The 15,431-nt window shown below is 44.2% G+C and overlaps 1 protein-coding gene across 1 annotated transcript in view; it reads left to right on the forward strand.

Annotated features, from left to right (window-relative positions):
• The window catches only part of LOC143294604 (uncharacterized), a 35,842-nt gene extending 22,326 nt beyond the window's left edge, over positions 1–13,516 (forward strand). Inside the window, exons 2-4 of the mRNA XM_076605980.1 lie at positions 7,388–7,481; positions 10,198–11,913; positions 12,644–13,516. Of these exons, the coding sequence (XP_076462095.1) occupies positions 7,388–7,481; positions 10,198–11,913; positions 12,644–12,650 (1,817 nt within the window). The 3' untranslated portion in view covers positions 12,651–13,516. The remainder of the gene's footprint in view (positions 1–7,387; positions 7,482–10,197; positions 11,914–12,643) is intronic.
• The last annotated feature ends 1,915 nt before the right edge of the window (positions 13,517–15,431 follow it).

The following is a 15,431-nucleotide window of genomic DNA, read 5'->3' on the forward strand; positions in this document are numbered from 1 at the left end:
CTGAACACTGAACACAGAGTGAGTAGAAGGACAGAAAAACAGAGGAGACGGGAAGGCTGGGGGAAAATAGAGAAGGCAAGAGAGGCGGACAAAACCAAAAAAAACAGAAAAGGGGGGAATCTAGAAACAGACTGAACGAACAACACAGTCTGGAACCACTTGACCGTAAGAGCAACAGCCAACAGATGGTAAAACTCCACTTCAAAACAGATCAGAAGTCCTATTAGAATTGTATCACCTGCCAGGGGTGGTAGGTAAACTCACACCCACTCTGTCTAGGGCTCGGCATAGGAAGTCTGGGCCCAGTCCTCCTTTAGACCTCCACTAGACCTTGAGTGGTGGTCTGGACGCTAGTCATTCGGATGAGACGATAAACCGAGGTCCCGTGTATTAGCATGCACTTAGCGCACGTAAAAGAACCCACGGCAACAAAAGGGTTGTTCCTGGCAAAATTCTGTAGAAAAATCCACTTCGATAGGAAAAACAAATAAAACTGCACGCAGGAAAAAAATACAAAAAAAAGGGATGGTGCTGTAGTGTAGCGACGCGCTCCCCCTGGGGAGAGCAGCCCAGATTTCACACAGAGAAATCTATTGTGATAAAAAGAGAAATACAAATACAAATCACGCCTGGTTTTGTGTGTGTTTGTTTTGGGGTTTTTTCCTTCTCCAGCCGAAGTCAGGTTACGTATCGATATACTCTTGGATGGGAGTGAGGGAAATCAGAGTAAAGAGCTGTTGTTGTTGGGGTTTTTTCCCCCACAAGGACGCAACATCATGCTGAAACGGGGACTCCACCTCTTGATCACTGGTGTGCCCTGGATCAGAGGTCTAGCGCCTAACCAGTTCTGCAACGGCGCCTCTACAAGAGCCACATAATACAATACAATACAATACAATACAATACATCTTTATTCATCCAATAGGAAATTAATTGTGCATCCATAGGCTCGTCGCTCACCCAACACAATATATCACCCTATATCCAAGTCCAGTTTACACGCGCACACAGACACACACACACACACACACACACACACACACACACACACACACACAGGGCCTGGTAATAGAGACAGACATATACAGACAGACAGACATAGAGGGAGATACAGAGAGAGAGAGAGAGAGACGACAGAGGCAGACAGAAAATTGAGAGGTGAGAGAGGAGAGAGAGGAAAGAGAGAGTGTATGATAGAGAGAGGAGAGAGAGTGTGTATGTGAGAGAGAGAGAGAGAGAGGTGGGGGGTGCAAATGAACATACAGACAGACAGACAAACAGGCGGAGAGACAAAGAGAGGGAATCACAGACAAATTCCGGAACAAAGAAAGAAACACGAGCGTGTCAGACGCGGATTAGCAAAATGAGGGATGTGTGTGAACGCTGATGAAACTGGACTGTCGCCAACAACAAAGGGAAACGCTATGACAATAGAATAATGAATGTACGTCTCGCTAAGGCGGCTTCGGCAATCAAGGCGATCATAAATTCCATGCCATGATATAGTTACATACGTACATACCGGAATACACACACACACACACACACACACACACACACACACACACACACACACACACACACACACACACACACACACACACACAATCTCACTATATTTTTGGTATTGTTATCCAGCCCTTTCAGTCCAATATAAGAACAGGGGTTTGGGAGATGGTAGGTCTAAGCGTAAGATATGGTGATATTCAGTGTGTGTAAAATGATTCCCAGCAATCTGTCGTATCAACTGCGGAAGTAATATACTTTTCTGGGGGAGAAAACTTCTTCTTCTTCTTCTTCTTCTTCTTCTTCTTCTTCTTCTTCTTCTTCTTCTTCTTCTCCTCCTCCTCCTCCTCCTCCTCCTCCTCCTCCTCCTTCTTCTTCTTCATCATCTTCTTCTTCTTCTTCAACGTTCGCGGGCTGCAACTCCTAGGTTCACTCGTATACATGCGAGTGGGCTTTTACGTGTATGACCGTGTGTTTTTTACCCGCCATGTAGGCAGCCATATGGAGGAGGAACATTTTATATCGTAACGTGTACGTGTGAACATTTGTTTGTGGAGGAGGAGTTTTGTATCAGTGACTGAAGACATTTTGCTAAAGTATCAGTGCATCACCAAATTTCTCCGGTTGGAGATAATAAAGTTATTCTTATCTTATCTTATCTTATCTTACATTTGAGTATTATCGATTAGAAGAGGAGAGGGGTGTGGATGAATGGTGAGTTACAATATAATAGAATAGAATATGTCTTAGAATAGAATATGTCTTTATTACCAAGTGTACCGGGGTCACAAGGAATATTGGAGGAGGGGGCTGGGGGGGGGGGTGGCGGGGGGGGGGGTGATAGTACATAACAAGGTACGAACATAAATCGAAAATCATACACAAACCCAGATACAGTAGAAATTAGGAAACATTCAAGTACATATCAATACAAAAACTTATGCATACTCACACATGCACGCACTGCACAGAGTTGGGGGAAACCGATCATATCAGGGAGGGGGGGGGGTGAAAAAAAATCTAAATACAATTACAGAAAATTACTTACTTAAAGGACTTCATAAAAGAGAAGTCGTTAATCTAACAAGCGAAACATGAATGCAAAAAGTCAAAAACTCAACGTTCTCAGTCACTTTCGCTTCATGAAACCACAGTCAAAAATTATATGCTCCGCCAGTTTACAAAAGCATATGCACTTGACATTATAACAATATTTAGTCCGTAATGCATCAGATAATAGTCGGAAAGTTAGACTCAGAATTGGTCTTCGAATCGGACCAAAGTCTGAGAGAGTCAACTGACGAGGTTTTAGAGTTAAATGAAAAAAACATTTGTTTGTACTTTCATATCTGTGAGACTGCATATCTGTTTGCATATCTGTTGTGCACGTTTATGTGTGCATGCGTGTGCGTGCGCGCGCGCGCGCGCGTGTGTGTGTGTGTGTGTGTGTGTGTGTGTACAATGTACGATCAGCCTTAGCTTCACTGTTTTGAGAGATATGACTGAACTAAGATAATAAGCGTGAATCTTAACTCTCTCCATACGAACGGCGAAAGAGACGACGTTAACAGCGTTTCTCCCCAATTACCACCATCAAAACATTACAAGCGGAAGGCTCTTATACTGAAGACGTGAATGTTGACAAAGAATACGACAATTTTGACGACGGAAGCTAAAGGTTGGGTCATTCAGACACCCACTGGACATCCGAGGGGTCTGTGTAGAGGAGAAGAGAGGACTGGCCGTACTGAGTGAGTTAAATGGTTTGTCTGTGTGGCACTGTGCGTGTTATAATTCCATCACCACTGACAGTTTCTCACTATTTTTCACAGCTGCGAGGTCTAATTTGCATGCCCTCATAAAACGTTGACGTTTCCTTCGAGTGTCTGTCTGTCTGTCTGTCTCTCTCTCTCTCTCTCTCTCTCTCTCTCTCTCTCTCTCTCTCTCTCTCTCTCTCTTTGCGTGTGAGTGTGTGTGTCTGTATCTCTGTGCGTGCGTTTATGTCTGTGTGTCTGTGTACCTGTGTGTCTGTGTCCGCGTGTGTGTGTGTGTGTGTGTGTGTGTGTGTGTGTGTGTGTGTGTATGCTTGCGTCTGTTTTTGTATGCTTTGGGGTGCGTGTTATGATAATTAAATTGCTCACCATTCCTCACTCTCACTTGTGAAGTGTACGTAATTTGTATGCCCCCATAAACACGTGGATGTCTGGGGTTTCTGCCATACCTGTCCCCTTCTCTCTTCCCGTTGAAACTTGTTATTAACCTTTTCACTACCAATCCCATTTAGAGTCCAAAATTCCCTGGCATTCTCAGAAACATTGGAGAAAAATGTTGGCGTCTAAAAATAGCTTGGGGATTCCCCTGTAATGTGTACGAAATGTGGCCTGTCCCACCACAGAACGTGAATTAAGAGCAGTCGCCGGGTTCGCAGGTGGTAACCAACCCATGCATGATCTGGTCGCATTTTCAGCTCCCATCGGTGTGAAAGGGTTAGCCGAATGTATTGGAGTTCCCAGATTTAACATGAACAAAGTCACGAGGAGCAGTGTAGGGTCTCTTCTGGTGTATGGCCTCATGGCGACCTACCTGACATCGATGGTTCCTTGTGGACTGCCGGCACTGGGACTGTGACAGATGAGCCCGGGTGTGGCTGTTGTATGGGGTAAACTCGGAATGAGCAGCGTGGGAGTAATGCCACTCAAACGGCGCAGATGATGGGGCAGCAAAAAAACAAAAAAAAATCACAAGGTACTCTTCTAGAAACGAAACGATACAATACGACATAATACGATACGTTTAAAACAAAATGAATCGTGACCGACTACGACCATCAAGACAGTAAAGGAGGCAACTGTTGTTGCGACTATCTGAGCTAGAATTTTGATTATAATGGGCAGTGTCAAGCCCAAGTTGCACCTTCTGCTTTCTGCTATGCAATACAATATAATGCAGTACAATGCAATACAATACAATACAGTACAATACAATACAATACGATGCAATACAATGCAATGCAACACAATACAATATAATGCAATACAATACAGTACAATGCAGTGCAATACAATATAAATACAATGCAACACAATACAATGCAATGCAATGCAACACAATGCAACACAATGCAACACATTACAATACAATGTAACACATTACAATACAATACAATACAATACAATACAATGTTGACATAACAACATGATAAGCACAATAGAATAATATACGCCAAAACACAATTCTTACCAGCCCAACGCAACGAATAACAAACACCCGCACAACATTTTTACGGCTTCCATTAGAAATCAAAGGTCATCATCATGTCCTTTACCGACACAGTGCAGCAAAATGCTATGCACCAGAACACAATTCTTAAGAAGCCCGTGACAACGCTTAATACCCGTACAACACTAATGGCCCCCCACGTCTGTCATTAGGCCAGTTATGTCCTTCAGCGTGAATATAATTATCATCTCTTTCTGTCGAAACAGGCAGTGTCTGTGTTTGATGCACAATAACACACACGCACGTGCGCACGCGCGCGCACACACACACACACACACACACACATATAACGCAACGCGCACACACACATATATTTCATATACATATTCCGTGTGTGTGTGTGTGTGTGTGTGTGTGTGTGTGTGTGTGTGAGTGTGTTATTCTGTGTTACATATATAGTTGTGTGTGTGTGTGTGTGTGTGTGTGTGTGTGTGTGTGTGTGTGTGTGTGTGTGTGTGTGTTCACACCCATTCTGGGTTGTTTTTTTCCTCCCGGAAAGAGGGATTAAATCTAGAAACGCAACAACACGCACCTGCAAGAAACCTACCGGAAAGTATATAATAAAAATAGAAACATTGTGTTTTGAAGAAACATTACGTCCTGTGTGCAAACTACTGCCTCAGAAAACCCAGGTTACAGCTGCTTTAGTGTTGCTGCGTCATTGCCTTATTATCACATAATGTGTTTTGAATTCCACCCCTCTACTGGATTTGCTAAAAGCTTTTTCTTTTTTTCTTGGGGGATGTGTGTGTGTGTGGGGGGGGGGAGTAATTACCGCAGTAATTACTCAGGACCTGTCAGAAGTTAACACGAACCTTTAATTCTTTACAGATCCTAGATGAAGCAGCGACATGTTCTTCTTTTTCAATTGTCTCATTGTTCGTGAGCAAATATGTCTCTTGACTCCTCCACACCCTCACATCCCCCCCCCACCCTTTCACCACTCTGCCTTCCACCCCCCCCCTCCTCCTCCCCCTCTCTCTCTGCTGTTGTTCTTGTGGTACTTTCCCCTCCCCTCCCAACACTCCCCCTCCCCCAGCCCCCTTCTTTCCTTCCCCCAGCTTTCTGCGAGAGAAACAACAGTGTTGTTTCACAGTCCCTTTTGACAGGCCAGTATATATTGGAGGTGTCGGTTTCTGTGTCTGAATACCCAATGAGTAATTTGGCTGTTAGGTCCTTGAATCTTCCTGTCTTGTACCCGTCATGGTCTGGGCGTTCGCACCATTAATCAATTTGGTAGTGGTTGGCTGGTTAGCTGGCTAGAGATTTTTTTTTTTTTTTTTTTTTTTGGAGGGGGAGGGGGGGAGGAGGGTGCTTCTTCTTGTTCTTCATCTTGTTCCTGTTCTTCTTGTTCATGTTCTTGTTCTTCTTGTTCTTCTTCTGGTTATATACGTTTGTATCCATGTCCCTTAATCTGCCGTGCCATCAACATAAATGCCACCTCCCAAATCTACAGTGCATTGCTTTGCAGACTGTTTTCCCCCTCGCCCCCTCCCTCGTATGCATGGATGGAAATCTTAACGCATGGTATGAGTAATCGTATCTCGAATTTTAAAAAAATCCCGTCATAATCGTATTGTTGTATTGTCCTGTGTGTGGAGCATGCACTTTACGCACGTAAAACAACTCACAGAGAACTGTCACTGGCAAAATTTCTTCTCAAACGACCCCTCCATCGCGTGTCTGAAGCCTGCCCTAATGACACAGGAAACGAGTGATGAGTGCCTAAAAGCAACTCTCAGTCGGCTCTACCCAGGTAGGCAGCCTGTTCAGTTGTGCAAATGACCGAGAATAGACGCTATATCAGGTGTCACCCAAAAAAGTGAACCACTTTTTGACAAGTATTTTCTCAGTGATAGAGAAGCCGAATTCATTGAAAATTTTCACACAGTAACCTTAGGATATCATCAACAAGTCTGCGAAATATCTAAATGTTCAGACGCAAATTGTGCGAGTATTGTCAAATTCAAAACAGCATGTCAAAAAATCCAATATCAGAGCTGTGCAATGTGACCTTCATCATGTTCATGCCAGCTGCCAGGTGTTGGCATCTGTCAATCAGTGTCAGTCTAGAAATAGCCTGTCTGGTGTCAGGTCTATTGAGTTTGGTTGTTGTTGTTTTTTTCTGTTTGTTTTTGTTGTTGTTGTTGTTGTTTGTTTTTTTATTGTCGTCTGTATCAACCAATTCATTGATCGTCTTGCTTCCAAAACAGGACTCTCTTTGTCATCCTTTTATCAATAGCGCTGCAAAGTCATTCTGCTTTGCTCCGCTTTTCCTTTTCTCTTTGCTTTAAAAAAAAATCCATTCTTATTTCATTTATGATTTTTGTTTATTGGATTTTTTTTTATTCATTTATCTATTTATTCATTTCTTTATTCATTCATTTATTTATATATTCTGTTTTATCTTCTTTTTTGCGTCAAGGCCTACAAAGGCGTTTAGATACGCTACTGGTCAGGCATCTGCTTAGCGGATGTGGTAAAGCATAATTATAATCATGGATTTGTCCGAACGCAGTGACGCCTCCTTTGTCCTTGAGAAGCTGAACTGATCTGAAGTGAACTGAACTGAACTGAACACAGTCCTCTTGCTTTCCCACAGACGCTGTGAGCGGAGCGGTCTTCGGGTCGTCCTCCGCGAGGTCTTCTGCCTTCAGCCGAGGCAGCCGCCCGAGAACCAAGGTCGCCAGCAGCAGGTCAGTACTCGTCAAACTGGGTTCAGTCCATCCCCCCTATGGAGGTCATTCCAGTAAAAAAAAAAAAAGGGTAAACCCAAGAAACGGGAAGGCACAATGTTCAAGTAGTTATTCCAGTAAGAAGAGGGTAAACCCAAGAAACGTGGAAGCACGTTTCCGTAGTCATACCAGTAATAAACGGGAAAACAATGTTTCAGTGGTTACCAGTAAGAAACGGCAATGCCTCAGAAACGGGAAAACCTAAATGTTTTAGTGGTTACCAGTACGAAACGGGAAATCCCAGTATTTCAGTTGTTACCAGTGAGAAACGGGAAAGCATAATGATTCAGTGGTTACAAGTGAGAAACGGAAAAACCTGATAAACGGAAAATCCCAATGTTTGATTGGTTATCAGTAAGAAACGGGAAAGCACAATGCTCTAGTGTTTATCAGCAAGAAATCGGAAAGCAAAATGTTTCAGTTGTAAAACCAGTATGAAATGGGAAAACCCAAGAAAAGGGAAAACCCAATGTTTCAGTGGTTATGAGTAAGAAACGGGAAAGCACAATGTTTCCGTAGTTATACCAGTAAGAAACAGGAAAACACAATGTTCACTGGTCACCAGTAAGAAACGCGAAAACCCTATTTTTCCGAAGTCATAGCAGTAAGAAACGGGAAAGCACAATGTTTCTGTATTCGTAGCAGTAAGAAATGGAAAAACCCAATGTATCGGTGGTCACCAGTACGAAATAAGTTATCAATAAGAAACGGGAAAGCACAATGTTGCATTGGTTATGAGTAATAAACGCGAAACCCATTGTTTCAGTGGTTATCAGTAAGAAACGAAAAACACAATGTTTCCATTGTCATACCAGTGAGAAACGGGAAAGTGCAATGTTTCATTGGCTACCAGTGAGAAACGGGAAACCCAAGAAACTGGAAAACTCAATATGTTAGTGGCTACCAGTGAGAAACTGGAAAGCACAATGTTTCAGTGGTTATCAGCAAAAAGCCCAGTATTCTAGTGATTATTAGTAAGAAAGTGGAAATCACAAAATTTCAGATGTTATAACAGCAAAAACGAGTAAATCGGATGCTTCAGTAGTCACCAGTAAGAAACGGAAAATCCCAATGTTTCACTGGTTATTGGTAAGAAACTGGAAAGCACAATGTTTCCGTGGTCATACCTGTCAGAAACGGGAAAACACAATTTTTCAGTGGTTATGGGTAAGAAACGGGAAAAACCAATGTTCCCATAGTAACACGAGTATGAAACGGGAAAGCACAATGTTTCTGTGGTCTCCAGTAAGAAAGGGAAAACCAAATGTTTCATTGGTTATGAGTAAGAAACGGAGAGCACAATATTTCCGTAGTCATGCCAGTAAGAAACGGGAAAACACAATGTTTCAGTGGTCACGAGTATAAAAAAAAAAAAAAAAAAAGACGGGGGAGGGACCCAATGTTTCAGTAGTTATGAGTAAGAAACGGGAAAACCCATTGTTTAGGGGCAATATCAGTAAGAAAAAGGTTAACCCAAGAAACGGGAAAACCCAATGTTTGATTGGTTGTCAATAAGAAATGGGAAAGCACAACGTTTAGTAGTGAAACCTGTAAGAATCAGGAAAGCCAACTGCTTCAGTGGTCACTAGTAATAGAGGGAAACCCAATATTACAGTGGTCATCAGTAAGAGACGGGAAAACCCATTGTTTCATTGGCTCTACTGGTAAAAAACGGGAAACCAAATTTTTCAGTGATTTAAACCATTAAGAAAGATGATAACACAATGTTTCCGGAGTCATATCAGTAAGAAACGGGAAAGCAGAATGTTTCAGTGGTTATCAGCAAGAAACGGGAAAGCACAATGATTCTGTAGTCGTGCCATTAAGAAACGGGAAAACCCAATGTTTCAGTTGTTGCCAATCGAAGAAACGGCAAAACTCAGTTCTTCCGTGGTTACTATTAAGAGAGGGGAAACCCAATCTTTCATTGGTTGCCAATAAGACATGGGAAAGCTTATTGTTTCAGTGGTTCTACTGGTAAACAAACGGGAAAACTCAAGAAGCGGGAAACTCCAATGTTTCAGTGGTTTGTTAAGCCATGTTATCATCCTCCATGTCCCATAGGGGTCAATGGTTCACGAGTTGGAGGCATGTTGTTAAACCATGTTGTCATCATCTATGCTCTATGAGTTAAAGGTTTATGAAAACCTGGAAAACCTCTGTGTGTGTGTGTGTGTGTGTGTGTGTGTGTGTGTGTGTGTGTGTGTGTGTGTGTTGTGTTGTGTTGTGTTGTGTTGTGATGTGTTCGTACGTGCGTACATGCACGCCTGTGTGTGCGTTTAATTTAGCATTTCGTTTATTTTTTCGGCAATATCCACACTTCTTCACCTGTTCTCTTTCGTTTCGAAGACAGAAAAGTGGTAAAATGGTTAGTAACTTTATAACATACTCTATATTTATTCCCCTCCACTCATATCTTACAAATCTTTACGGTATTCGATGGGGGGAGAAACGTAGGTATATATTACAATGTTATTAACCATTTTACAACTTTTCCGTCTTCGAAACGAAACTACAGAGGAAGAAATGCGAATGTTGCCAATTCTTGTTCAGGAGTTGAGGCCATGTGCTTTGCTAAACGACCCCGTCCTCTTCCACGCTCCAACAAAAATCATAGAATTACTAACAAAAACTTGAGAACCTTGACCTCCTCCTCCTCCTCCTCTTCCTCCTACAGGACTAGGGCCTCATTGCCCAGGATCACCAACCTCCGCTCAGTGCCCTACGACCTCAAGTCCCCGGCGAACCCCCACTGGAACGCCTTCCTGCACGAGGTGGCCAAGCAGACCTCCAGGGACCTCGCGGACCTGAGGGCAAACGCCGTCAATGACCCTGCCATCGCCGGCATGTGGGACATCTACGTCCAGACCCTGTCCGACGGGTCCGCGCTGCCATCCATGAGCGGAGGAGGAGGTGGAGGAGGTGGAGGAGGTGGAGGGGGAGGAGGAGGAGGAGGGATGGGAGGAGTACCCGGATTTGGCGGTCTGGACGGGCCTTCCTCGGGTCTGTACGCGGGAGGGGATCTGGGCTCGGGGTCGTCCCAGCCCTCCTCCTCCATCCACAGCACGTGGTTCCGCTCCTTCTTCATCGACCCTGCGGACAAGGCGGTCGGCAAGGAGATGTTTAACTCCTTCATGCAGTTCGGGCCTCCTCCTTCTGCGTCTAAAAAGCCCCAGGGCTCTCCTTCCGGCGGTGACAGCGGGGGATCTGCTGCGGGCAAGGCTCTGCAAGGATCCCCTTCCCACCAGTCCAAGGGTAGCCTCATGGAGCGGATGTTCTCTCAGTTTGGTGACGCCTCCTCTTCCTCTTCCTCCTCCTCCTCCTCCTCCCAGTCAAGGCAGCAGCAACCTGGTCAGCAGCAGCAGAGTAGAGGAGGGCAGCAACAGGTTAAACAAGATGGAAAACAATCAGCAAAACTACGACAAATACAGCAATACTTTCTGCAACAGCAACAACAACAACAACAACAACAAAACCGACAACAGCAACGACAGCAGCATCAACAACAACAACAAAGGCAACGTCAGCCTCAGCAACATCAGCAACAGCAACATCAGCAACAGCAGCAACAACAGCGGCAGCAACGAGGACAAACATTTAACCCGAACCCGTTACAGCTGTACCAGAAACGAGCACGCCAGTACGAACACTATCCGCCTCAGACCCCACCAGTTCAGTACCAACAGCAATATTACCCACAACAACCCTATCACAAACAACCTTACCAACAACAGCTTCCATACCAACAACAACAACAACCAGCACTATATCCACACCAGCGACAACAACAACCGCACTACCCACCACCGCCGCCTCCGTCTCACCAACAACGAGCACTGCAACGACAACGACAACAACAACAACAAAGACAACCCCCATACCATCATCAACGACGACAACAATCTTCACAACCGCCACGACATTACCACCCCACGCCACCCCAACACCAACACCACCAGCATCAACAAAGACAACGTCAAACCAAACCACAACCACAACGACACATCCACCGACGACCACCCCCACAACAACAACAACAAGGAGGAGGAAGACAACAAAGTCCCGTGAACCCAGAACTTGTGCAGAAACTCTACGACATGTTGTCCCCGCAACTGATCAAATCCCTCATCTCGCAAACTGCCTCCCCCTCCTCCTCCTCTCGCTCCCCCATCACCTCCAGAGCTGCTGCCACTCACCCCAACCCGCGAGATTTCGGGCACAGGCCAAGGCCAAGGCAGCCTCCGTCCCCGTGGGCAGCGTCTCCGTATGGCGCGAGTTCGAGTTCCAATCCCGGGATGACGGCAAGGCCACAGTGGAGGCATGCGACTACCACATACAGCCGGAGAAGGTACCGGAGGGGTGCTGCGACGAGGGGTTTGCGTTCGCTTCTACGGTACGTGTTTGTGTGTGTATGTGGGTGGGGAGGGAAGGGGAGGGAGGAGCGGGGAGGGGGAAGTGTTCGTGTGTGTGTGTGTGTGTGTGTGTGTGTGTGTGTGTGTCCATGCGCGCGAGTATGTATATACGTATCTGTGTCTGTGTTTCAGTCTGTCTCTGTGAGTGCGCGCCCAAGCAAAAAGTAAAAATAATTAATGAGAAGAAAAAGAAAAAAAGTTTCAGTTGTATCATTTTGTCAATAGAAGCCGATGTTTCGTTTGATTACAAAGATACGCTTCATTTATTGTTATAGAGAATAGTCTAGAAAACCACAATGAAACGCCGTTCAATATACAAACAGTAGAATGATTGGATAAAATATAAACACAATTTTTCCTTGATAAAATTTCATCACAATGCGTAATATACTTTTCACCATACCAAAAACAGAATCATACACAGGATAAAATCATACGGCGACGAAAAGAAAGTATATTTTATAATTTCCATTGGAGACTTTCATTATCATCTATTGAACTAGTTGTTCTTGGTAAATTTGTTCAGGAAAAAAAGATGAACCAGTATTTTTGTTACTTTCATATACAATGTGATTCTTTGATATATATTCCATGTATTCATTGGCATATCTTCCAGACGTGAATGCAGTTTCCTTCAAAAATTAAAACTTTATCATCAGAAACGAAATAAAGCATATGTCTCATGAAATTATTCTTTTTTTTCTGTTGCAGACTCTGACGTGACCACTTCCAGCAACGAAGACAAAAGAAACTTGAACGTGATTGGCCCACACTGCGAAGGGTTGTTTTGTTTCTGACCAACCAATGAGCAAAGAGGTTTTATCCTGTTTTCGGAATCCCTGCTCGCTGATTTTGAAGCTCTTGTTCTTTTTCTTTTTTGTCAAAATTATATGGTTTGCATATATATAACAACCAAAAAAGGGGTTCTTCGCGTTATTAAGTTGGCTTCTTGAACTTCAAAAGGTAAAAAAAAAAAACAGAAAAAAAACAAAAGAAATGTGACAGCCTCGGAGTGCATATCATGCACTGGATGTACATGTCAACGAATGAATAGTAGCTGTAAAAACTCATTCTACTCCAGGTGCGAGATAACTCGTACCATAATTATTTCCCCTGTGGACCAGGTACGAATATTCTCATACCAACACACTATTCTAATTTCGTTCATTCTTGCTTGGTACAGTTAGCATTCTAAACTGAACCGTTTACGGATTCCGGAAGCATGAAAACGAAGCTTTGTTTGACGGATTAAATCAACAATTCTCTATCAATTTTCGCTGTTTTAGTGAAGCACCCTGTTTTTTCTGCAGTGGTCCAGGGGAGTTGTAGCAGGCATGAAGTTGTGGGACAGAATGAGTTTGAGACACATTATTTTATGTGCGTATGTATATCACGCGTGCAGTAACGTGCAGCTGGATTGAGATAAGTGCCTGGTTATGTCAAATAGGTGTGGGGTTCTGTCGCACGAACGCTTTCCATACGCTGTACGCTGTGAAACTCGTCTTTATTTATAGGCTTTTCTCGTGTTTGTGTTCATGATCATCGGCTAACTGCCTCCACCACTACCACCCATCACCTTTCTACACACACACACACACACACACACACACACACACACACACACACACACAATTCGCGGGCGAACACACACACTATCCACGACGTCAACTGCTGATTAAAACACAGTTCCGGTCAAATTCGATGGTGGTTAATCCTTGTCAGCATGCTCCTTGTGATGAAAGGCGCTGATCTACATTTGGTGTAGAATCAATAAATGCATACACACACGTGTGCTCTCTCTCTCTCTCTCTCTCTCTCTCTGAATGTCTACTATATATGTTTGCGTATGTAAGAACGTATGTATGGACAAATTGAATGAACGTATGTATGGACAGATGGAATGATAGTTGGACGGACAGATTTCAGGATGGATGGATGAATGGATGCGACTCCTCTGACCCTCGTTAAGCTCTTTGTTTTCTGTCCCCTACCCATTGCGTGGGTTACCCGGTACCATTAAAAGACAGTAAAGCCGAGGTCCTAATAAAGGTATCATGCAATGTAGCGCGTGTAAAAGAAGCCACGGCAACATGAATCGTTCGGGTAATGTTATATGGTAGAATTGTACACGGGCGCGGTTGATAAAAACGCATGTGTACACGCAGACAGAATAAAAAATAAAATGCTGAACTGCGTTCTCGTCTACTTTCCGAGAACAGCTCGTAGGTATACTTCGTACGGTCTAATAATTACGTGGCCAGAAAGAATGGCATATCAGTTATGTTCACAAATTTCCATTATAAGATATGACAAAACACAAGACTACATCGATCGAGTCTCCCGTCTGACAGACGGATGAGTAGGCAGGCAGGCTTATCTGTAGGTGTGTGTCCTCATATGGGAGAAGAGGCCGATCCTGGATGCGCAGCACTTCCCACAGGTGTTGCAGGGGAAAACATCTCCAGAAGTTGAGCCCTGCTTCCTTCGCTCACGCTTTTCCTTAATGGCCAGCGTTCCCTTGTTTTCAAACGTCTTTATGCCACTAGAGTACAGCATCCTCCAGCGAGAGCGGCCAAGGGTATCAGTCTCCCAGGAAGCGATGTGTATGTCACAGACTTTGAGGTTTGTCTTTAAGGTGTCCTTGAAGCACTTGCATGGTCTTCCAAGTTCGCGGTGGCCTTCCTTCAGCTGGCCATACAAAAGCACAAGACAAAACAACATGGACAATTGGTGTGGTGGTCAAATGGTCAGAGCGTGCTGGATTCTAGCCCGGGTTTCCTGAGTTTGATCCCCGTCACACCCGGTGGGATAAGGCTGGAGATTTTTCCGATCTCTCAGGTCAGCAACATAATGTACAGACCTGCAAGTGCCTCAACCCTCTTTCATGTGTACACGCGCGCAGAGATCAAATACGCACCGTCAAAAGTCCTGCAGTCCATGTCAGCGTTCTGTGGGTTGTAGAAACAAGAACGTGCTCAGCATGCACTTTCCCGAAAACGGAGTATGACTGCCTACGTGGCGAGGAATATAAACAAAACATACGCGTGAAATGTTACATGTCTGTGTGAGTGTCTGTGTGTGCGTGACCGAAACCTGAGTGAATAACACAGGAAACGAAATAGGAGCTCCCAAACGGCAGCTGTCAGTCAGCTCCACCCAGGTAGGCAGCCTGTCGTGCAACATTAACCCCTTCAGTGCTGGAGAGAGAAAAAAAACAGTAGAAAGTGGTGTTTCGAGTCATACAACTTTCCGAAACAATAAGCCTAAAACTGAGAAAATGGTCTGGAGATATACCACTCTAGATAAACTGTGTGAATTTTCAGCCTTCCAGAATTATTTCCCTTCATCAGTGACGTTACTGTGCACGTAGGTGATACGTGCTGTGGCACTCAAGGAGTTAATGACTCCGTGTTTGTAAAGTGCTTTGAGCCCGGTCTCTGACCGAGGAGAGGCGCTTTATAAGTATCCATGTGATACCATATTACTCATATCAAATCAT

Source organism: Babylonia areolata, chromosome 20 (assembly GCF_041734735.1).
Source record: "Babylonia areolata isolate BAREFJ2019XMU chromosome 20, ASM4173473v1, whole genome shotgun sequence".
Lineage (NCBI taxonomy): Eukaryota > Metazoa > Mollusca > Gastropoda > Neogastropoda > Buccinidae > Babylonia > Babylonia areolata.